This window comes from Danio rerio, chromosome 1 (assembly GCF_049306965.1).
Source record: "Danio rerio strain Tuebingen ecotype United States chromosome 1, GRCz12tu, whole genome shotgun sequence".
NCBI lineage: Eukaryota > Metazoa > Chordata > Actinopteri > Cypriniformes > Danionidae > Danio > Danio rerio.
The window spans coordinates 24,295,721-24,319,216 of record NC_133176.1 but is presented as its reverse complement, the minus strand read 5'-3'; the positions used below and the strand labels follow the sequence as shown (position 1 = coordinate 24,319,216).

The window sequence follows — 23,496 nt, the reverse complement described above, 5'->3', positions numbered from 1 at the left end:
TTCTTTCATGAATATAAAGTTAAATAGAACAGCATTTATTTGCACCATAAATTACATTGTAAATCAGTTTAATTAAAATACATTACTTAAAAAGAAAAGGTTACTAAAGCCAAACCTATTGTATTTTTGGAACACGATTATAAGTATTTTTACAGTGTATTGTCAATGTGGTTTATCAGATATCGGGACTCTGTTGGGTGGACAGATTCATAATAAGCTGGAGAGTGAAGTGGTGCCTGCATTAGACCATGCTCTTCGCATGACAGCAGGTACAAACACACATATGCATGCACACACATAGGCAATTCACAGAGAGCAGAATTCACAAAATTAATCCGACATTTCAATGTGGTGTTTCTTATTCATGTGATCTTACTCATAGGTGTTTTAATCTTTGATATTTAAAAGTCATTTTTTGAAGTCAGAAAGTAATGTGACAGTATATATCTATAAATTTACCTATTTACATGTTTCATGATTCGTGCAATTAAAATACATTGCAATACATTTCTGTGGGAATTAGTCATTTAAAATATTTTTGTAAGAATACATTTTCAAATGACAAATTAACATTGTAACATGAGTCAACTTCATACACTGTGGAATTTAAAGCCATAAATGTGAGATGTACAAGCCAAAATCTTAAGATATATTATAAGAAGTATGGTATAAAGTAACATTTGTGAGTGAGTATAGTCATTTCTTTCTCTTGCATAGGTTTAAATCTAATAAAAAATAATATGCACTACCAGTCAAAAGTTTGGGGTCCGTTTTTTCCCCTCTTTTTAAAAAAATAAGATTATTTGGCTCATCAAGGCTGTATTTATTAAATGTAAATAAAATGTTAAATAGTTATTACAATTTTAAATGACTGCTTTTTGTATGTAGTTTAAAATGAAATGATTGCCTCAGTCAATATTGCTTTTATTACTATTACCATTAATAGTAATAATAATACTAATAATAACAAAAATAATTATATTAGAGTGATATCTAAAGGATCATGTGACTCTGACTTGAAACTAGAGTACTGAAGCTGAAAATTCATCTACAAAATCACTGGAATTAATTATTAAACTATGAACTTCTTTTAAACAGTTATTTTATAATGAAATAGCATTTCACAATTGTACAATTTGTTCTGTATTTCTGATCAAATAAATGAGCAGGATAAGCTTTTTTAAAAACATTTAAAAATCCTACTGACCCCAAACTATTGACCGGTTGTGTAATTATTGCAATGAATAGAATGATGCTGTGCTTTTTGAGCAGGAAAACAACAAAACACAGGCCCATTGATGCTATTCTTATCAGTTTGTTCATTTCTGTTTCTGTTGCTTGTGTTTTTGGATAAAGTTAAAGTGGAGAGTGCTATTAAAGGTAAAAGTCAACGGATTCAGCCCTGTGTTTTGTGAATGTAGAGATTGTGGCTGCTGTTCTTGTGCCTGATGGTGGTGTTGTTGTTTTTGTTGTTGTTTTCAGTATTGTTAATATTAGCACCTTTTATGTTTGTTTAATAATTAAATAAGAATTTATATACCCCGATAAAAATCTCAGCAAAGGTGAAAACTTAACTGTTTGATGAGAAAAGGAACAAAAAAAAGTTCTAGTCATTATTCTTTGATCAGTTGTGTATTTGCTGTAGTGAAATCCCTTCCGCTGGTGCCTTTATGTAGTTATCTACACCTGGTTGCATTTTAATGAAAGTTGTGTGTTTGTACAGCCATGCGGGAAACCAAAGAGTCATTAGAGAGTGTGAGCACATCTCTAGAGACCCTGCAGGAGGGAACAGGCAGACTTCAGGTCTCTCTTCAGTCTGAACGAGTGTCTCTCTCAAACACACTCAATGACTGGGCATGCTCTAATGAAGACGTAACACACACTTGCAACTCCATCCGCGGGACCCTCAACCAACTCGCTCTCAGTGCAAACTTCAATGGGGTAACACTCTCTCATAACACACATAGATATGCAGATAAAGTCCTAAATGAATTTTCTATCCCCCAGGAAGAGCTAACAAATGAATTCATCATGTGAAAGGTCTAAAATCAAGTTTTATTCAATGTAGGACAGATGAGGGTTTCATGAAATGAGAACATCCTAGCTCTTCGATTCCAAGTGAAACCAAAATTGACATTTCTTATTTTACTAGATCACAAGCACTTTTACTTTAGGTGAACCAAAGCCTGACCTTTTGCTTTCATGTGTGAACTGATGGTTCTTTTATATTGACCTCAGTTTGATGACAGTTTGACAATATTCTTGACCACGCCCCCTTACCATTAGTTTGCTATGAGGGATTAATGTTCAAAAAGAAAGCCCTGCTCCTAATCAATATTATGTTTCAGTTGGATGGACATTAACATACTGAATTAAAACTCTGAGACTTTTGATTCATGACTTAAAGCCCTGCTCACACTTCGCGATTTCAGCCCCTTTTTGGTCAGAAAACCCCAAAGGATTCCAGCCATCCTACACTAAAATCTGCAGTCTTTGTTGATTTGACATGTTCACCAACAGCCAATTAGTGACTATCAAATTTTTACTCCATTGAATGGTCTGGCAGTGTCAAAAAGATGACTGTCAAACCCAGAACCTCTAAGAATGCTGAATTTGATGATACAATCAGCTCCAACCACCATGGGGAAATGTGAAAACTGCCCTTTTTTTCTTGGTTTATTGTTAAGGCATGTTGTGAGCAAAATAACTACTACAGATTAATAATGTTTGATGTGAGGTATCATTTCAGAGCACAGATTATTTAATGTGTCACAGATGGATGAAGTCAAACTCTGAATGAGTTTTCTTGCTTGTCTGTGTCTTTAAGTCTGACATTTTGACAATTGAAATCTTACAGTCTGACATGGGAAACATGTTTGTGCAGTCTGACAAGCTACAGTTGTTTAGCATTGTCAAGCATTTTAATCGTAATCATTTTCAATGAACAGATTTGTAAAATCAATGTCATGTTACTTTTCCCAAGGTGTTTCTGTTGTACTTTATGCTCAACTATTTTTATCAGATAAGAAGTTCTTCCTACTAAGTTTTTGCACCTATAGTGGTGGAAATAAGTATTGAGCACGTCCTGGTTATTTCCCCAGGAACAATATTTCTAAACAAGCTGTTGAAATGGAATTGAACCAGATACTTGTAAAAACCCAAACAAAGCAAACATGAAAATAAAACTAAACAAAAAAATCAGAAACATTAGTCATGTGTAATAACGATGAAATGACACACAAAGAAAGTACTTAAACACATTTAATGCTTTATATAAAAGGCTTTTTGGTGATGGCAGAATTCGATCACATGAATTGCTCAGAGATTAGTTTTTTACAGACTTCAACAGAATGTAAAAATCTTGATAGTTCTCTAATTTTCGTCTATGAAATCTGATCTTTAATTTGTATTTTATATCAGATTCAAGTCAGGTGATTGGCTGGGCCACTATACAGTTTAATTTTCTTTCTCTGAGACCATTTGAGAGTTTCCTTGACTGTGTTTTGGCTCATTTGTCTTGCTAAAATGCCTATTCTAGTTTCATCTTCATCATCCTGGTAATGTAAGTGTTGGACTGAAGCAGCTAATATTATTTACAGCGACGAAGGGCAGAGGGCTGCTGAATAACTACTGAGAGAGTTTAGCTACTGTCTGGACTTTCACTGTCTTTGTACACCTCCCTTTCTTCATTTGTTCAATACTTCTCCCCTGTGTCATTTTATTTTATTACACATAACTTCATTTGTAAACTAATTAGTTGTTTTTTTTTTTTTTGTTTTTTTTTGCATATATGGATTTCTTTGGTTGGTCCCAACATTCAGTCAACAGCACTTTTTGAAATATTTTTTCTGAAAAAAAATGGTCACATGTTGAATACCTACGTATTTCCCCCACAATACGTTTTTATGTGCATTTTCAAAGCTGATTCATTTTATGTGAAATTCCAAATTGCACATAAAAGTAGGTGGAAGCCTGGAAGGAATGTTTCTATTGACACCACCAACTGTGTTTATTGTGAAATGTCAGTGTAAGAATAAAAAAGATTAATTGTTAACCCGAGGTAAATTGGAAACATGAAGACAGACCACCCATGATCCTGTTTACCTAATGACCCAACTGATTTTAAGTGTGAAATGACTTTATGTTCATTTGTGTTGTGTAATTTTCACTTCTGTTTTTCAACAGTTGCCCGATGTTGAGGCACCTTTAGCCAATCTGGATGCTGTGCTTAAAACAGACCTCAGTAATATTGTTCAAAAGGTCAGATGGCTCTGTCTGCATCACTTTTAAATACCTGTAATGTCCAGTGACAGCTTTTCACCACCTTTTCTTTTTGTTTACCTCTTCAGGGCTACTCTTCTTTTAACGACACACCACAGTTGGTAAGGGAACAGACTAAAGGGATTGTGTCAGGTGAGGGTGTGCTCTTTATTCTTCTGTCTAAAGCCCTGATGTGCTGCTTTGTTACCTACAGTACATACAGTAGATAGTTGTCTTTATGTGCTACCTTCATAGGTGTTTTAACAGAATGTCTGTTAGATGCTTTTGTAGGCCTGCAGCTCTGTTCTTTGTCATCATTCTAAGCTCAGTTGTTCTAATAAAATAAAGAAAAACCACTAAATATTATTCTGCTATTACTCTCATATGCATGCGGGAACCTGTCTGTCTTCTTTAAAAATGAAGCTCTACCCAGTAAGTGTCTCTCTAATATTTCTTCAATGCCAATTTTCACAGAAATGTTTCAAATGAAATTATTTGTCTTTGTATATAGTTTTTTGTTTGTTTGTTTGTTTAAAGAAACACTTTTTTGGAAATAGGTTCATTTTACAACTCTTGAGTTGAGTTCGGCTATTTTATTCAAGTCAGCTCATCTCTGGATCTGGTGGGAGCACTTTTAGCTTTTAGCTTAGCACAAATCATTATACTGGAATAAACCATTAGCATATAGCTCAAAAAAAAATTTCAAGTATTTTCATAATTTTCCTATTTTGACTCAAGTTTTACTCTTTTGTAATTTCGTCAGGAACTAAGACTGACTGAAAATTAAAAATGGCTCTTTTCTCAGTTTTCTCAGGGACTATTCTCTCATTCCAGCATAATGATCGAGGGACTTTACTTACCATTGCTGCAGCAGGTGCAAAATGATATTACGCAAAGATAAAAATAGTCTTCAGCTAGGTAACTATGTAAAAGTGTGTTATATCATAGCACCAGCTGGAGCCAGCGTACAGCCTCAAAGTTCATTGATCATTATCAAAACTCTTTATTGAATTTATTAAGATGCTAATGGTCTAATCCAGGGGTCACCAATCTCGTCCTGGAGGGCCGGTGTCCCTTCAGGTTTTAGCTCCAACTTACCTCAACACACCTGCCTGGGTGTTTTAAGTATACCTAGTAAGACCTTGATTAACTTGTTCAGGTGTGTTTGATTAGGGTTGGAGCTAAAATCTGCAGGACACCGGCCCTCCAGGAACAAGTTTGGTGACCCCTGGTCTAATCCAATTTAATGATTTATGCTAAGCTAAGCTAAATGAGGGAAATGGATATAAAAATAAAATTCAACTGTTTAAATCTAGAAGAATCATAAAATAAGCATTTTTTTAAATGGTAGTAGTGTTCCTATAATCTCCATAAAATCATATTTCTCTATCTCTGTCTCCTAAAGAAGTGAAAGGGCTGCTGGATAAATCAGGTGCAGAGATTATTGGTTTCACAAAGATGTTCCCGGTTGAGCCAGCACTTCAAAACTTCTCAAAGTTCCTGACAGACAGCCAGAAGAATATTGAAGCATACTATCCACAGATCGACCAGCTGGACTTCTACAGGTACTTCTGCAGAGTTCACCAATATAAAACTAACACCATACACACACTACAAATAAATTCTGCTCTCACTATTTAAAAAAAAAATGTAGAAAAAAATTAAGGAGGATGGTGTGGCAAATAAGGACTTTGATGGGGCAAGGGGTCTATACTACTTGCTTCTTATCGAAATGTTGTGATAAATACAACAATATGTATTGGTGAATTATTTACTTAATCATTCATTCAAATGATTAAAAAAAATGCAGATTTATTTACAATAGAAGCAAGTGAATGTTTTAATGACTGGATCTATTAAATCGATTAATTTGATTACTAAACAGGGACTTTTGTGGAAAACCTGTTGTCTTAAGCCACACAGGGTTTTTACACATGGTGAAACAAAATAGCCCTTGTTGAATTAAACGTAAATGGAAGCTTAAGCTATATGTTAATTCAACTAGAGCTGTTTAGTTTCTCCGTTTGCCAAAACTTCAGAGGTTTTAGGATTTCCACACACTTTTCTGGTATTCCTGGTATAAGTCAACTATTTGGGTTAAGTGTGTTAAATATAAATTACTCAGTATTAGCTCTTTCTCCACCATGTTTATTTGAAGTTTCCTGTCATCATGAGCAATTTTAATGATTTTCACCCACATCTGACCACCCTTCAGTGCTCAGCATAAATGAGTTGTGAAAATGAATATTTTTATCAATTTCTCAGTGAATACAGGTAATATAGTTTGGTTATATTTACGGATATATTTATCAAAAGAATACTTTAGTCAATGAACAACTTTATAAATAGAAAGTTGATACATTTAAGTTAATTAAAATGTAAAAATGTACATTTAAATGTAAAATTTTGGGATAAAAATATTACAAACTACAAAATTTCAAGACAATTTTGTAAATGTTTTGTTTGTCTTGAATTTTGCTCTTTTTTTAATTTAAAATGTTATATTTTTTTCAAACATCTCTGTCCTGAGTGCAGATGGATCGGGTGTGTGTTGATCTGCTGTTTGGTTGTGCTGGTTCTGGCTTTTAATTTTCTGGGTCTGTTGTGTGGATCATGTGGCTATGATAAAAACTCCACTCCAACCACACGGGGCTGTTTGTCCAACACTGGAGGAAACCTGCTGATGGCGTGAGTCACCAAAACTACATGTACCCTTACATTTAAAAATTCAGTTATATGTTGGACAATAACATTTTTTTTTTTGTTCTTGTGGTGCTCAGTTCTGTTGGCTTCAGCTTCATCTTCTCCTGGGTGCTCATGGGAGTTGTGGTCACAACATTTATTGTTGGTGGAAACATTGAAAAGCTTGTGTGCGAGCCACTGGCTAACAGACAGATTTTTAAGGTACTGCCACATTGATCTACAACAAAAAATAACAACATTTAAAAAGTTTGATTATTTGATTTTAAGTTTATTAACAAATACTAACTGATCTGTAAAAAAATAAAATAAAATAGATGACACACAGAAATTGAATACTGAAATATATATATATTAACTTGATTTAAAATGTACACACACTTGAAGTGTATTTTTGGAAGGCAGAAGAGAAGCAGACCTGTATAATCTTACGTAACACACAAAACACTGGGGCTCTTGTATTTATGTTGTTAAACTGTGGTTTAACAAGGAGGGTAAGTGTGTGTGTGCGTGTGTGTGTGTGTGTGTGTGTGTGTGTGTGTGTGTGTGTGTGTGTGTGTGTGTGTGTGTGTGTGTGTGTGTGAGGGTTCAAGTGTTTCCTACAATGTAGAGAAAAAATGTCTTTCGAATGATTCCAAATGATTAATTTGAAATATTTAAGGCGTTAAAAAAATTAACGAATAAAAAAAAAAAATGCAAATAACGCAGTTGCAGTTTTTTATTTTATTTCCTGTTGTGGCTGATGTGTGTTCAGGGATAGCACGTGCATAGAGGCGACCTAGGCCGCCTTGGGCAGCAGAATAGTAAGCGAACCCCGGGTGCTCACTTTCATCCTCACAGCCCTTTCATCCACGAATCGGTCACTCTCGGGTTAAGGGCAGCGTGACTGCCGTTTGCCTAAAGCGCCAGTTTAGCTTGCTCCGGCCCTGCGTGTGTTTAACGTTCAAAGAAATTTGGATAAGACTAAGGACGTGCTTTTAGAAGGAAAGTTTCAGTATAAAACAATTAATGTCACATCACCAGGCTATCCTGCTTTTCCTCCAAGTTTCATGCAATTTCAGGTGTTTTATTTTTAATCTTTAGACTTTAACTGCAGTTCAGCATTTCGCTCTTATTTAGCATATTTTCATTTTGGATGTTTTAATGGAATTTGATACAAATAATGGCGAACATGGCGAACGGAAAGAAAAACCTCCGCATTTCGGGACTCGCATAATCCTTTAAGGTAATCAAAAATCGCTGCTTACAAGATCAACTCTTAATCAGTATTAGCTTAATCATAAAAGCGGAGTATTGGTGTCCATGTAAATGTACTCAGTGAAAATGGAAGATGGAAGTCGCAAGCTGTCAAAAACAGCCCTGTTCTCTGCCTTCATAAGCCCTCACATTTCATAAGTTTGACGTGGCTTCCCCTACACGCAACTTTTGTAAAGCATCTGCTCCATGTTGCTGTGTCAAAATCCTTGCTTGTAAAGTACAGCCAGACTTTAGAAAGCTTAGTTTAAGCAAATTTGATGAACGCGATCGTGCGTGTTGATGAATCAGAAAGTATCCCACACGCACTGCGCGTGTTGTCTGTGTGTGTGTGTGTGTGTGTGTGTGTGTGTGTGTAGTCCACTTAGAATCCAACATAAAAATCCTTTTTGTTTGTTATTGGCATTGATTGTTTTGAAATTCAAATAGCACTTACATGCCTGTGTTTTTATTTTTGTAATAAATACGCCGTTTCGTGATTAATTATGATCAATTACAAAAAAAGTGTGATTAATTACATTCTTTTTTAAAATCATTTGACAGCCCTAATATACTGTCCTGTCCATTATACCTATATCTAGCAATGGCAAAAATGTGTTTTTACAGTATTTACTCAATTAATATTAAAATTCATCGTTTTTCTTTGCTGGTCCACAAATAAGGAAAAATTAATTCGTCTAAAAATTGAAAATTTAAAACTAAATCTTAAAATCTTTTATGCTCTGCAGATTATTGATACACCATACATGGTCCATCCGACCAAAAAAAACTTCCTTCCTGGCATGTTGTTTCAAGATCCCAACATCGATCTGACTATTGGCAGTATGTACAGGTAAGTGTGTGTGGATGTTTTTATATCTTAGTGGGGACTTTGGGACGTAAGTGCACTCCGACTTATGAGGATTTGTGTCAATATGGGGACCTTAATTGAGTCCCCACTGATAATAAATCATACAGAATAAAGCATTTTGAAAAAAAGTACAAAATGTTTTCTGCAAGGACTGAGATTATGTTGAGGTAAGGGGAAAGAATGTATTATTTTCTACTGCATAAAAATCATTATTTATGAAGAAAGTCCAAAGAGAAAGAGTCCAAAGAATTATTATTTCCCATTAATCATATGTGTTTATGTGTGTGGTTATCATTTTAACAATGGATTTGTTTTGACACTGTAGTTTTTTTCTCTTGTGAATTCCTCTGTTGATTTTCATACTTTTATATTTACTTTTCGTCTGTCTTGTGTTCATAGAGATTGTTACGAGAATAATGGTTTATATTCAGCTCTACAACTGGAGACCAAATTCAACTTTAACAAGTTTCTCAATGCCACAGTGGTGCGTGAACAACTGTATTTTTGTGTATTTCTGCAAAGTGATCATGAAGTCAATACTTTAACTTGGTGTTTGTGATTTCTCACCAGTTCAACCCTGAAATTGGCGATATATTTAATAATGTAAATGTGGATCTGCAAGGAATGCTTCTTCTGGAACAGGAGGGTAAAGACAATCTCATCGACTTTGCCAACACAGGCATTGGAGACATTGACTACCAGGCTTATTTAACAGAGGTGAACCACACATTCCTACAGACACTTACAGCTGGTACTACAACACATCACACTTGTAATTTGTAAAAAAAAAAAATACTTGTTTGACTGACAGGTGAATAAAGGAGTGACAGTTGTGGATCTATTGTCCTATGCAAATGAACTCGATGCTCAAGCAGATAACCTGGTAAGTCAAATACTTTCAATTCGTATAAATTCCAGTGTTATTTCATAAACATGCTAATATTCGCAGTTCAGTAGGTTAGATATCATTTACTGGATGTATCATAGTGAGTCACGTCAGCAAACACCAAGAGGTCAGTCTATGGAACATTTAGAAATGTTTTTTTGGAGATCTGGCCTCCAGTGTAGAGGAACACAAGCACTCATTCATGAGGGAAAACACACCGCAGTGTGTGCATGTGCTTATGGGAATTTGACTGTGGGCCTTTTACAGCACTTGGGCAGAAAAATGTCAGAGATGTGAGCCTGTTTGTTAATAGCTAATATTGTTTGTAGGTAATAAACGAGTACAACTCTAACTGGATTATTGCAAGACTTTCTATTTTTTAGGTTGTTTTAAATATGACCCAGACCTAGCTGTTCAGTTTTAAAGTATATAAATATACATTATTCATCCCAAAATAAAGAGCAGAAATCATTTCTGTATGGTTAAATGACATTTTTGGTAAAACTTTATAATAACACTATGAATCATTTATTAAGCAATAGCAAATAGTTAATTCATTATCTGTTAAGCATTAACTCCACATTAACAGATGTAAGCAGTTTATAACTCCAGATACAAATGCTCTTTCCTTGACTTGTAAGCATGTATATAATTTGCCTAATGATTGTATTTTCATAATTTGTTACTGATTTATTTTTCATGATTAAATTAAGTATTGGATTATTTACAAATCATTTGTATTTATGAATAGTTAGGGGGTTTTAAGATCATTCAAAATGAGTAAGTAAATGTTTTTTAAACTATTTGAATCAACGATTTATTTATATTCAGGCATGTACTAATAGTTCATTTGTATGTTAATAACTGCTTTATTAACTCAACTTTATCCAGTTTTGTGACCTAAAGTGGAGACTGTTTGTGCTTTATAAATCCCTAATAAATGACAGTTAAAGGCTCAATATCAAATAAACAATAATCTTTGCAGTATTATCTAAAAAGTTAAATTACTGTAAACGTTAAGCATTGTAGAATAACAGGAGTGTCCGAATATAACAGAAAATTGGCTTAAACATCAACAATATAATAATTTCACAATATATTATGATACAACATTTCAATGTTATCTAGCAATGCTTAAATTGCACCGTAATTTTATTTTAGTTAGGATTGAAAAGATTTATTTTTCATCTGATACAGTTTCATTTGTGTGTCTTTAAATGAAATTAATAAAGTCGTTTATTTTCTTTTTTCCTGTTTAGAATATGACTGAGCCTAATTGTCATTTATAAGGGATTTATAAAGCATAAATAATGAATAATAAAGCATTTATTAACATACAAATTAAATATATGGCAAAATAATAAGATAAACATGTTAATTTGAATATTCTATTAATCATTTATTTACCCATTCTAAATGATCTTTAAAAACCAGCAACTTCTCTCAAATAACTGGTTTGTAGATAATGCAATACTGAATTTATTAATGAAAAAATAATAATTAACAAAGTATGAAAATACAATCACTAAGCACATTATATATGTGCTTATAAGTCAAAAATAGAGTATTTGTATCTGTAGTTGTAAACTGCTTACTAACATCTGTTAATGTAGTTAATGCTTAACAGATAATAAATAAACTATTTGCTAAAGCTTAATAGATGATTCATAGTGTGTAGTTATTATATTGTTTTTAAATAGTTAAATTTGAAACATTCGAAGAGTGGAAAAAGTCCACTTTAGCTCTCAAAAAAAAAAAACAACGCTTCGACCAACAATGTCTTCATCAGGTTAAACAAGAACTCAAGAAAAAGAGAAAAAGTAAAGCTCTACACATCAAACCTGCAAACAATAATCACATCAATCAACCAACAAGCCAGTAAACAAGGGGGAAAAACCCCCACAACAAAATACATATGACAATATGAGATACATACTGTATATACAATTACAAAAAAGATTTCAAATCAAAATCTAAATTTAATCTCCTTTAAAGTGGAAGTGTGCTGATTTTCTTTTTACTTTTTCCACTGTGTTTGTTTAGATCGAGCTCCTGCCTTGAGAATCTCTGATGTGCGCACATTTCTGTTTTTTGGTTGCTTAAGAACCTTTGAAGAGTTCCATCTAAAAAGCTCTGTCATTTTTTTCAGCCTACTATGTATTTATTTTTATTATTTTCACTTTGAAGGCAATGAAAATAATGTATTCTTAATCATAAAAGTTGAAATTGCTGAACCTACACATTTTAAGAAGCATATTTCTGAAGGTTCTTCAAGGGTTTGCATCTGAACTAAAACTATTTATGAAGTTATATCAGTGTCAAAAAGCTGATTTTCTCACTGTCTTTTTTAGCCACGCGGGGCTCTTGAGAATGCACTGAAAGGTCATGCCAGCAGTATCAGACAAATCCACAAAGATCAAGTGGTTCCAATGGAACAGGCTATGGTAAAATACACACACAAACACACACACAATCACACACACTGTTCAAACAGTATTTTCTGTCACCCTACCCAAACCCTCACAAGAAACTGTGCATTTTAGTTTCTGAAAAAAAGAATCCATATTATTTATAATCCTTTCAAAATATAAGTAATTTCCTTGCAAATAATAACATAACAAGTATAAAAATACAAAAAAATTGATAAAAAATAAAGGCAATTTTAAAAAGGATGACATCATCTCGAATCTTGGTACAAATTTGTCCTCAATGTATGGTTAGGTACTGTAAATAATAGACACATGAACACACAATCTGACATACTGTCAGCTGTTTCTCAATTCCAAGAACGCATAGAACAGACTTGTGTTCTTGTGAAGACCGGTCTCGCCAGATCATCTCGGAAGAACAAACTTGGGAGACCGCGAAAACAGAACGCATCCTGTGAGAAATGGGATGCTGCGTTCTTCCTGATGGTCACGCGTTTTTAACTGAATATGATTTAAACATTACAGCATTCATACAATGATTTATGTTTTTTCCCCTTTCAATATATGTATAACATGCACAAAACCTTCCGAATATATGGTGCACAATACGAATTGAATAATATGAATTTCAGCAAACAAACACCCTTAATTGGTTTATGTCTTTATTAAGATTTTCATGGTGACGTTTACTTTCACCATTTCATTCATGGAATCTCCTGAGATAAAGAAGTCTAAATAGATATAGATAACAATAAATCTATATAAAATGCTGTACTTCCCACCTCCTTTAACGCTATGAGTCGCAATGACTTCTTAGACTTCTCGAGCTAGTTGGTTGCTCAAGTCCACATTGGTGCATTCTTGATATTAAGAACACATCCGGGAACTTTCACGCATCCTTCGTTCTTGCGGTCTTGAGTTTTGGAACTGAACTTTGGCTGTTGATGATGACGTTACACGAGAACAAGAGGACGCAAGATCGCTGAAGAGCACATATTGAGAAACAGCCATGGCTTCCATAAATATAATTGTTTTTATATTCAGCTAATTATATTTTCTATCCCCTTATCTCACTCTTAAACTTATTGTGCATCTCAATCAGCTCTTTTGTTCAGTAGTCAGGGCATTAATCAGGGAGTTGGCTCTTTTATGTGTTGTCTCAATCTCAAAATTCTTCCAGTGCACTGAAACATTTGTTCCCTGAAATGTCCCATAATGCACTAAGAAAATCAAGGTGCTTTGATGCTCACTATGTTCCCTTAACAGAATTCTGATGCACAAACCAACTCACCAAACATAACAAAAAATCTTTTTAAATTTAACCTTGAATTAACAGATACAGAACAACCTAGAGAATGTTTATATTTGATTAATGTATAAAAAGCTGCTGGTACACAAAACAATCAATTACTTTTCTGCAGTTTACTATTAAAAACATTATGAAGTTAATATTTGAAAAATATCAGTTGTGCTGTTGATCATAAATTCTCATTTTGATGTTTTACAACAAGGATGCTCTCATGTCACACTTTGTGTTCCATCATGTAGTGAAACAAGCTCATCACTGTCTTTACCAGTGCCCAAATTTATGTTTACAACCTAGTAATTCACAAGCAGATATCTTTTGATTTAAACAAGAAGTTTTATTTTAAATGTTATTCTTTTTTTTCAAATGGAACCAGAAATTTGTGAAAGCAAGGGTAAGCCAGCAGTTGGTATCATGTGATGTGACTAACCGAATATGAATGTAGTTCTGAAGCATGTGTTTGAGTAAATGTGTGTTCAAAAACGTCGTTTAAATGTGTTTGCATGTTTAAGTGTCCACATTTTGGCTCATTGTGTGTGTTGTGATTTGGTATTGGTGTTTGCTGTACAATTGTGTTTCATTACCAAAATCAACTGATTCAATATAGTGAAATTAAGACTTCTTTTAAATATTTTTAAAAATTCAGATACATCAAAGCTGTCAACAGATTGAAAGAGGTTTATGTTGTATAGATTTTTTAAAAATCGAATGTATGTGTTGTTCTTTCAGAGCAATTTAAATCAAAGCATCAGACAATTGGAGAAAACATCCAGAGAGCTGCCTGTAAGTCCAGTAAAAACACAATCATATAATTTAATCAGTTTTAGGAAATAGATGCCACAATAGTTCTGTGTCTAATACATATTTGGGTGATTTTGTATGATAATTATGTTCTACCGTTAGGTTAAAGTGACAAATGTACTGAATGCCATCGAGGCAGCAGAATATCTCATCTCCAACAATGCCTCACATGTGGTCAAACAGGTATGATGGTTCATTATTTAATTAATTAGTTATTATTTAGTTATTACTAATCTTTATCCACAGGAATAAAGACAAAAATGTATTTATCAAAAATTTATTATTTAATTATTTCAAGAAAGAAAAAACATCTTAATGTCATTCAAGCTAAATAATTTAAGACAGATTTTTTTGTATAATTTTAGAAATAATTTTGGTTTTAAGCTTAATGTACACACATTTCACACACACAAGTCTTATTATTTCTCAAGTTTAATTTTAAACACTTACATTTTAAGTTGGGCAAAAACACTGATGAATTAAAAAAAACATTAGTAGCTCAATTTTAAATGGTCTGCAATGAATGTTTATGTACAAATATATTATATATAATTATTTGGTATTTTTGTTTTATAATCACAGGAGTCTGATAAATTCATTAAGAAAATTATTGGATACTTTTCCCAATATACGGAGTGGGTTAAACACTCAGTAAGTATGCCATGGCAGGATAAGATAAAGTTCAGCTTCCTTCTTCTAAAGAGCACTGTTTTTTATGTAGGGGTATACTAAATAGAATTATGTTTCTGTATTTGCAGCTGGCAATGGAGGTCGCCCAGTGCAAACCTATCAGCAACATTGTGGACTCAGCAGAGATTGTAGCCTGCAGCTTCATTGTTGATTCAGTGGTATGATTCAGAAATCAAATATATAATATTTGTATGTTATATAATATTTATATGTTATGCAATATATCTATTATATGAAATCAGATCATATATAAGATATACAAATGATATATCATAAGTTTTAATAAAATGGAAATTCTGATCTTTACATTACATGAAAAATGTATAAGTTAATAAATAAGTATTTATGTATGACAATTGAATTTTGATATTTTACTATTGGAAATTTATAAAATATCTATATGGAATGTTATTTTGGGGTTCAGAATCACATATAGCAAATATGAAAAATATAACATGTGCAAAAACCATGAGCTTGTAGATGTATACAATTTAAAGGAAAACACACACAATATTTCCCAAATGATGTTTAACAGAGCAAGGACATTTTCCCAGTATGTTTGATAATATTTTTTTCTTTTGGAGAAAGTCTTATTTGTTTTGTTTCAGCAAGAATAAAAACTGTTTTTATTTTTTTTTAACTATTTTAAGGTCAAAATTATTAGCCCCTTTAAGATTTATATATTTTTTGATAGTCTACAGAACAAACCATCATTGTACAATAACTTGCCTAATTACCCTAACCTACCTAGTTAACCTAATTAACCTAGTTAAGCCTTTAAATGTCACTTTAAACTTAATAGCAGTGTCTTGAAAAATATGTAGTAAAATATTATTTACGGTCATCATGTCAAAGATAAAATAAATAAGTTATTAGAAATGTCATGAAATCATGTTTAAAAATGTGTTGAAAAAAACTTCTCTCCGTTTGGAGATTTGGGGAAACAAATATACAGGGGGACTAGTAATTAAGGGGGCTAATAATTTTGACTTCAACTGTTCCTTACCATTTTAAGCCAATGTTTTATTTTTACAAGGATATGTAAATAATCTGCGCTTCTTTCTCTCAATATCAAAATAAACACACAAAAAAACTGAGAGTGGTAGAAAATAACAGTTAAGAAATTATGATTATGACAGTTTGATTACAAATGGTATGTGGTTATATAAATCTAGCTATGTTAAACTTTAATGATTTTTTTCTTTGCTTGATTTATTGATGATACAGTACAGAATAGCTCTCTCAGCATTATCCTGAACATTTAAATCATTCGACAATGTGCCATTAACTATGTGACAGATTTATCATATCGGAAAAACATTGATTATCATACTATGACAAATAAAGTATATCTACTACAGAAGCCTTGTTGTCTTACCAAAACTGCATTTAATGGGATAGTTTACCAAAAGGTGAAAATTCATTTTCGCCATCCTTTACTCACTCTTCATGTGTTTAAAACATTTTTTTTCAGTTTCTTTTATCTGTTGAACATAAAAGCAGATATTTTGAAAAATGGCGGATTTTTTTTCATAAAAGTTTTCAAACCACATAATAAATGGTCAAGTAATTTTCATTTTTCAAGTAATAATAATACAGTCAAATCTGTGATATTTTGAAATATATTTTTTCAATTGTTACTGTGATAAAGATGATTTGGAAAAAAACTAAACAAAAATCTACTCATTATCAGTAATGAAAAAATGTGCTGCTGTTTTTGTGAAAATATAATATAATTTTTCATCTCTATTAAATAAATTAAACGATTAAATCAACAGCATTGGCTTAAAGTCAAAATCTGTTATAATATTTATAAATTTACCATAATTTTAATTAGTATGTCCTTGCTGAAAAAAAGTTTTATTCTTTTAAATCAACAACAACCAAATAATAAATGGTAGGGCCAGGTTTATTATTCATGTCTTAAATGAAAACATGTAAAAACTGTGTCAATCTACATATGGAAGTTTAAAAACATCTGTGATTAAAAACATGTTATTGTTTATGGGCTTATGTATGCTAATGTGTTCTTAAGTTCATATGTGCGTGCTTGTGTGTTTCAGAACACATTCTGGTTTGGTCTGGGAGGATGTTGTGTGCTCCTCATTCCCAGCATCATCATGTCAGTAAAACTCGCCAAATTCTACCGCAGGATGGACACTGAGGATGTCTTTGATGAGTGAGTGAACACACACACACACCTGCTCAGTTTGTGTCCTTCTGTCAGACTATACGCAATAACTTTCATGATGACTATGTAATGGATTGCTCCTAGAATGTAAGCTGCAACAGAATGGAAAATCTTTTACCAACATTCAAAGAAGTTCTTTGAAACAGCCTTGTTCCCTTTCTTTAAGAGACATCTTATGTTTCTTATATCGTCAAATTTCACACTTGCTTTCCACAATCTTCATCTCTTCATGTTCATAACCAACCACTTCTTTGTTTTTCTCATCTCTTTGTTTTTCTCATCTCTTGATCTACTTCATCTTTTCAATTGTATTTAACTTGGCATATTTTCCATTGTGCCTTTGAAATCTTAATTTAGTATTTATGTATTTAGTGAAATCATGTTGATCTTTGAACTGCTGGCTTTCGTTCATGCATCTCATGCTCATTTCACGTGTTTGTTCATTGTTTTATTTACAGTAGTATGGATGTTGTTGTCAGTGGTTGTCATAATGAGCCTTTATATGGCATAAACAACCCCATGATGAGCAGGTAGAGTTCATTCTGCCATTTCATCTCTGCATGCTGAAATCACTCTTTTAGTTGGATGACTATAGAAGACAATTTTGTGCATTGTTGTTTTTATATATACAGTATGCATGAACCCTGACTGTGGGTATGACAGTCAATCTCAAAATTATTATTAAAATAATTTAATAATATTATTATGAATAATTTCGGGCTTGACTGTATAAAAACATGTAGCAATTGATTATACATTTTAAATGAATAAATGATTTTTACAGTATATATTTACTTATTTTCTGTAATTTTATATATATTTTATATCATCATAATCTAGTATACACTCAGCGGCCACTTTATTAGGTACACCTTACTTGTACCGGGTTGGACCCCCTTTTGCCTTCAGAACTGCCTTAATCCTCCATGGCATAGATTCAACAAGGTACTGGAAATATTCCTCTGAGATTGTGGTCCATATTGACATGACAGCATCATGCCGTTGCTGCAAATTTGTCAGCTGCACATCCATGATGCGAATCTCCCGTTCCACCACATCCTAAAGGTGCTCTATTGGATTGAGATCTGGTGACTGTGGAGGCCATTTGAGTACAGTGAACTCATTGACATGTTTGAGAAACCAGTCTGAGATTGTTCGGGCTTTATTACAAGGCGCGTTATGCCGGTGGAAGTAGTCATCAGAAGATGGGTACATTGTGGTCATAAAGGGAAGGAAATGGTCAGCAACAATACTTGCGATGTTCAATTGGTACTAATGGGGCCAGGAAAATATTCCCCACTCCATTACACCACCACCAGCAGCCTGAACCATTGATACAAGGCAGGATGGATCCATGCTTTCATGTTGTTGATGCCAAATTCTGACCCTAGCATCTGAATGTTGCAGCAGAAATCGGGACTCATAAGACCAGGCAATGTTTTTACAATCTTGTCTGGTTTTGATGAGCCTGTGCAAATGTTCTTAGCTGACAGGAGTGCACCCAATGTGGTCTTCTGCTGCTATAGCCCATCCGCTTTAAGGTTGGACGTGTTGTGCGTTCAGAGATGCTCTTCTCCATACCTCGGTTGTAACGAGTGATTGTTTAAGTTAATGTTGCCTTTCTATCAGCTGGAAACAGTCTGGCCATTCTCCTCTGACCTCTGGCATCAACAAGGCATTTGTGCCTGCAGAACTGCTGCTCACTGGGTATTTTCTCTTTTTCAGCCCATTCTCTGTAAACCCTAGAGACAGTTGTGCGTGAAAATCCTAGTAGATCAGCAGTTTCTGAAATACCCAGACCAGCCCTGTCTGGCACCAACAACCATGCCACGTTCAAAGTCACTTAAATCACCTTTATTCCCCATTCTGATGCTTAGTTTTAACTGCAGCAGATCGTTTGAACCTTGTCTACATGCCTAAATGCATTAAGTTGCTGCCATGTGATTAGCTCATTAGAAATTTGTGTTAACAAGCTGTTTATTGTGCCTAATAAAGTGGTCGGTGAGTGTATATTTTATTGTTTTATATATAATATATTTTAATTATCAACAGCTGATCTTGGACAAAAATGCTTTTAGAAGAATGTTATTTACAACTTTTAACATCTTTAAAACTAAGAGCTGTGTCTTTAATACAGTGTAATATAATATACTGTTGCACTTTATCATTTAGTCAAGTTGATTTTATTTACTTGGTTGCTTGCCTGCTTGTTTTTAATTTATTTATTTAATCAGTTTTAAAGGAGCATATATATTTAGTGAAATAGCATAAATGTGTATTTTGTTTTTACCTGTATCAACATGAATGCCGAAAAATCGGTTTCATTTAGAAGTCCTAAGGTTTTTTGGAGTGCACACATATAGTGAATAATAACATGTTTATTGTCTAGCATTCATGTTTACCCAGATGTACTGTATGTTCTGCATGACTCTTTTTTTTTTTTTTGAGTTGAACTTCAGACTCCATCGTTTTTTTCCATTTGTCCATTCACTGCCATTCCAAGCATTCAGAAATAAAATAGTTCACCAAAAATGAACCTGGATTCTTTTTCAGCTATCCATCCTATGACACAATGAGGTGGTATCCTCGGGCTTCAGCCCCCCCGAGACAACCTGACTGGTGACACAAATTCACACACTTTCACACTGGGTATGAATTGTACCTGCGTCCTACAGGTACAAAACTCTACAAGAGATCATCTGTTCCTTTTTCTGTCCAGAAAATGATGTCCACCTTCTCTACAATTACATTCATTCACATCTTTGCTCCTCTTGTTCAAAACTTCATGCTCCTCTAATGTTTCTCAACTGACATCTCTACTGGATTCCTGTTCATTAACCTCCACCATCACCAACCTTGGCTTACAAAATACACTAAAAATGTGCCTACGACAAGCTTTTTGCAAAAAAGAAAAAAAAAAGAAAAAAAAATCGATTACGTTGCTTCTGGCAAATTTCAAATTGAAATGTTCAGTGAGTGGCCCAAAATTAATTGTAGTAAAGTGTTATGGCTAGCCACATCATGGCTAATTATTAACTACTTTTCCACTATGATGGACAATGATCAGGTATGACTCTTTTTTACATATTTACTTTGTTAAATAACAGAAAACAGAAATAGCGGGCTGTCTCTCTGCTTGTGTGTGAGTGCGCATCGGAATGGAAATACACTGCACACAATATACAGAGAGCAGCCAGAAATATCTTTCTGTCATTGTAAATAAGATAAATAACATACGGCATTTTCTTTGTTTAAATATATAAAAAAAGACCTGTTCTGTAGGAAGGAAAGTTAAACGATTTCTGTTGTGATCTGAAGAAAAAATAAGTAAATAACGGGCTACACGGTGGCACAGTGGGTAGCACGATCACCTCACAGCAAGAAGGTTGCTGGTTCAAGCCCCGACTGAGCCAGTTGGCATTTCTGTATGGAGTTTACATGTTCTCCTTGTGTTTGTGTGGGTTTCCTCCGGGTGCTCTGGTTTCCTCCACAGTCCAAAGACAAGCAGTACAGGTAAATTGGGTAGGCTAAAATTGTGTGTGTGTGAATGGGTGTGTATGGATGTTTTCCAGTGATGGGTTGCAGCTGGAAGGGCATCCGCTGCGTAAAACATATGCTGTATAAGTTGGCGGTTTATTCCGCTGTAGCGACCCTGGATTAATAAAGGGACTAAGCCGAAAAGAAAATAAAGAATGAATAATTAAATAACTTGACTTAACATCTCTAACGACTGGAATGGCCACTTCCTTGAAAGGTCTTTAGAAGTGTCGTTTGGTATGTGGAAACTCAGTCAGTGAGTATTTTTTGTTCATTTTGGGTGGAAGTCCTCATTGGACTGAAAAATTGTCTTGGACCTGGCAACCCTGAACACACACTGTATTCAGAGCCTCAAGTTCAAATGGTACTATATTTTGAGCTTATCCAACCAATAGTGACAAGAAGTATGCTAAATGAATTTACTGAAGCATTCATATCACTTCACTTTCAAGCTGTTTTGTTGAACTGAGTTTCACAGGACTGCAAACTTTTTACTTCAAACGTTCAAAGCTCTATGATATGAGCTTCAGAGCAAGTTTACTGTTGTAAAACAAGTATAAGGGGACAGAAATGCAATTCAATTGTTAAGCTGTATTCATTTACAAGCGATGCTCATGGAGTTTGAAAGTTTTGTTTGTTTGAAAATGAGTAGTGATAGTTAACGTTTTACTTATTCGTATTCATTTCAGCCACGCTTTTGGAATTTTTCCAAAATTGTTGGTAGAGGCACATTTTCTAGTGAGTCTGGGTGAACTATTATTCTATAAAACCTTTGTTTGCCTTCTTTGTTGTGCACCATCCAGAATTTACCTTCATTTCATTTCATCCTATACAGTCTTTGCGTGTCGAGTTTACTTTTGGACTCTTTTGTTGTCAAGACTCAATCATTTCAATGAAATGTGATATTTTCTTTGATGTTCCACATGTTTTCTCAATAATTTCACACTGTGCTTGTTAGCTTAATTTTCATGCCTGTAACTTTTTGACTTTTAATACATTTATACCTGACTCTCTTTACATATTAAGTCATTTAAAACTTCACAGAAACAACACTATTTCAGTGACATGTTCTTCTGTTCTTTTGCAGTGGTTCTGAGAACTGGAGCTAAAGACAATGTAGCATGGTAAGGTGTTGGACTTTATATTTCAATTTTGAAGATTTGAAGACAGCTTTTGTAATGCATTTTAGTCTAATTCTACACCATTTCTTTTTTTTTTTTAAGTCAAGAGATTGTCTTTGTTCATTCGGATTCTAAGGACAACAAACAAAGACAGGCATAAAGGGAATATTATCAGCAAAATGAAATGATCAAATCTTTATTTCAGTCTCAAAGATTAAATCATGTTCAGACCTTAACTGAAGAATTTCCAGCATATTCACCACACAGGCAAACAGCAGTCTAATCTTTTTTTATTTTACACTTTCAACAAGTTTATGAAAGTTTTGTACGTATTTTGTTAATATCTGTTTTATAAAACATGTCCTTTAGACACAACTGTGGGTTCATCTAGATTTTGTATCGGTCTTTTTAACATTTTAAAGCAGGAGTGAGAAAGATCGGTGGTGATTGTTGATGATGAAATGATGTTTCTGAACCAAACATCAGAAAGATTGATCAAAGCAGCTGAAGTATTTACCTAGAAAAGTACTTCATTTATCAAGTTCTTTTGTGAAATGTTACCTTTTTCTACATTCTATTGTCCAACGAATGAAGTAGAAATTAGTCAAATAAAAAACTGTTTGCACTAGAAACGCACTAGACAACGCTCATGTATTTACAGACAAATGATCTGAAGCCAACATCCTAAAAGACTGATCCTGTATGTTGGAAATGTCAGTACTTTTGATACAAGATAATTATGCTACTAAACACAAATGACTACTGTAGAGCAGTTGGACAATTTTGTTTTTGTTGTATTTGTTTTCATGTTTTTGAGTGTCTTACTTTTTTGTGTCCACATTGAATTGAAAATAGTTACTTATGTCCATTGTAATCGTAATGTACTGTCATTTCTTGAAATGCATGTTTCAGTACAGCATACAAATGTCATGAAATTCAAACCAAAGGTTTTTTTTTTTCCCTTATATTCTAAAAAGCAAGGTTTGTGAATGAAAGCTGGAATCTTATTGTGTCTGATATTCACGAACATCTCTTTCTCTCGTGGGTTTTGTTGTTCTCACATTTTTACACTCATTGTACTATTTGGGATTTTGCAGTGTGCAACATGACAATGTAATCTCACTGTTACATGGAGGACGAATGAAAGTTACAATAAAACAATCAGCTTAAAATGGTTTGTGGTGTGCTTTGTAAATTTATTACTCTTGCTTTACTAATCCAGCTTTAAAATCCACATTCATGCTTGTTAACGTTAATGCATTATGGGTTTTCATAAACTAACGATAAACAACTATATTTTCATTAACTAATGTAAACTTTATGAACAAATACTGTAATAAATGTGTTGTTTATTGTTTAATTATAGGTGCTGTATGTAAGTTTTTGACTCCTCTAAAGCATAAAAATATCATACATGTTTACAGATATTTAAGAAACATGTCAAGGGAACATATTTATCTAAAAAATAATG

The 23,496-nt window shown here is 33.5% G+C and overlaps 1 protein-coding gene across 15 annotated transcripts in view; it reads left to right on the top strand.

Annotated features, from left to right (window-relative positions):
* The window catches only part of prom1b (prominin 1 b), a 44,357-nt gene extending 21,157 nt beyond the window's left edge, over positions 1-23,200 (top strand). The window contains exons 7-30 of one of the 15 annotated variants that reach the window (XM_073919864.1): positions 180-269; positions 1,357-1,380; positions 1,724-1,941; positions 4,186-4,260; positions 4,350-4,413; positions 4,684-4,692; positions 5,666-5,825; positions 6,796-6,948; positions 7,041-7,164; positions 8,943-9,046; positions 9,464-9,548; positions 9,635-9,781; positions 9,876-9,947; positions 12,302-12,394; positions 14,062-14,079; positions 14,415-14,468; positions 14,589-14,669; positions 15,069-15,137; positions 15,245-15,334; positions 17,240-17,355; positions 17,826-17,897; positions 19,921-20,042; positions 21,992-22,028; positions 22,128-23,200. In XM_073919864.1, the coding sequence (XP_073775965.1) occupies positions 180-269; positions 1,357-1,380; positions 1,724-1,941; positions 4,186-4,260; positions 4,350-4,413; positions 4,684-4,692; positions 5,666-5,825; positions 6,796-6,948; positions 7,041-7,164; positions 8,943-9,046; positions 9,464-9,548; positions 9,635-9,781; positions 9,876-9,947; positions 12,302-12,394; positions 14,062-14,079; positions 14,415-14,468; positions 14,589-14,669; positions 15,069-15,137; positions 15,245-15,334; positions 17,240-17,355; positions 17,826-17,897; positions 19,921-19,990 (1,988 nt within the window). In that variant the 3' untranslated portion in view covers positions 19,991-20,042; positions 21,992-22,028; positions 22,128-23,200. The remainder of the gene's footprint in view (positions 1-179; positions 270-1,356; positions 1,381-1,723; positions 1,942-4,185; positions 4,261-4,349; positions 4,414-4,683; positions 4,693-5,665; positions 5,826-6,795; positions 6,949-7,040; positions 7,165-8,942; positions 9,047-9,463; positions 9,549-9,634; positions 9,782-9,875; positions 9,948-12,301; positions 12,395-14,061; positions 14,080-14,414; positions 14,469-14,588; positions 14,670-15,068; positions 15,138-15,244; positions 15,335-17,239; positions 17,356-17,825; positions 17,898-19,920; positions 20,043-21,991; positions 22,029-22,127) is intronic. The other 14 variants (XM_073919977.1, XM_073919895.1, XM_073920013.1 and 11 more) reach the window with 14 other exon arrangements.
* Positions 23,201-23,496: the final 296 nt, after the last annotated feature.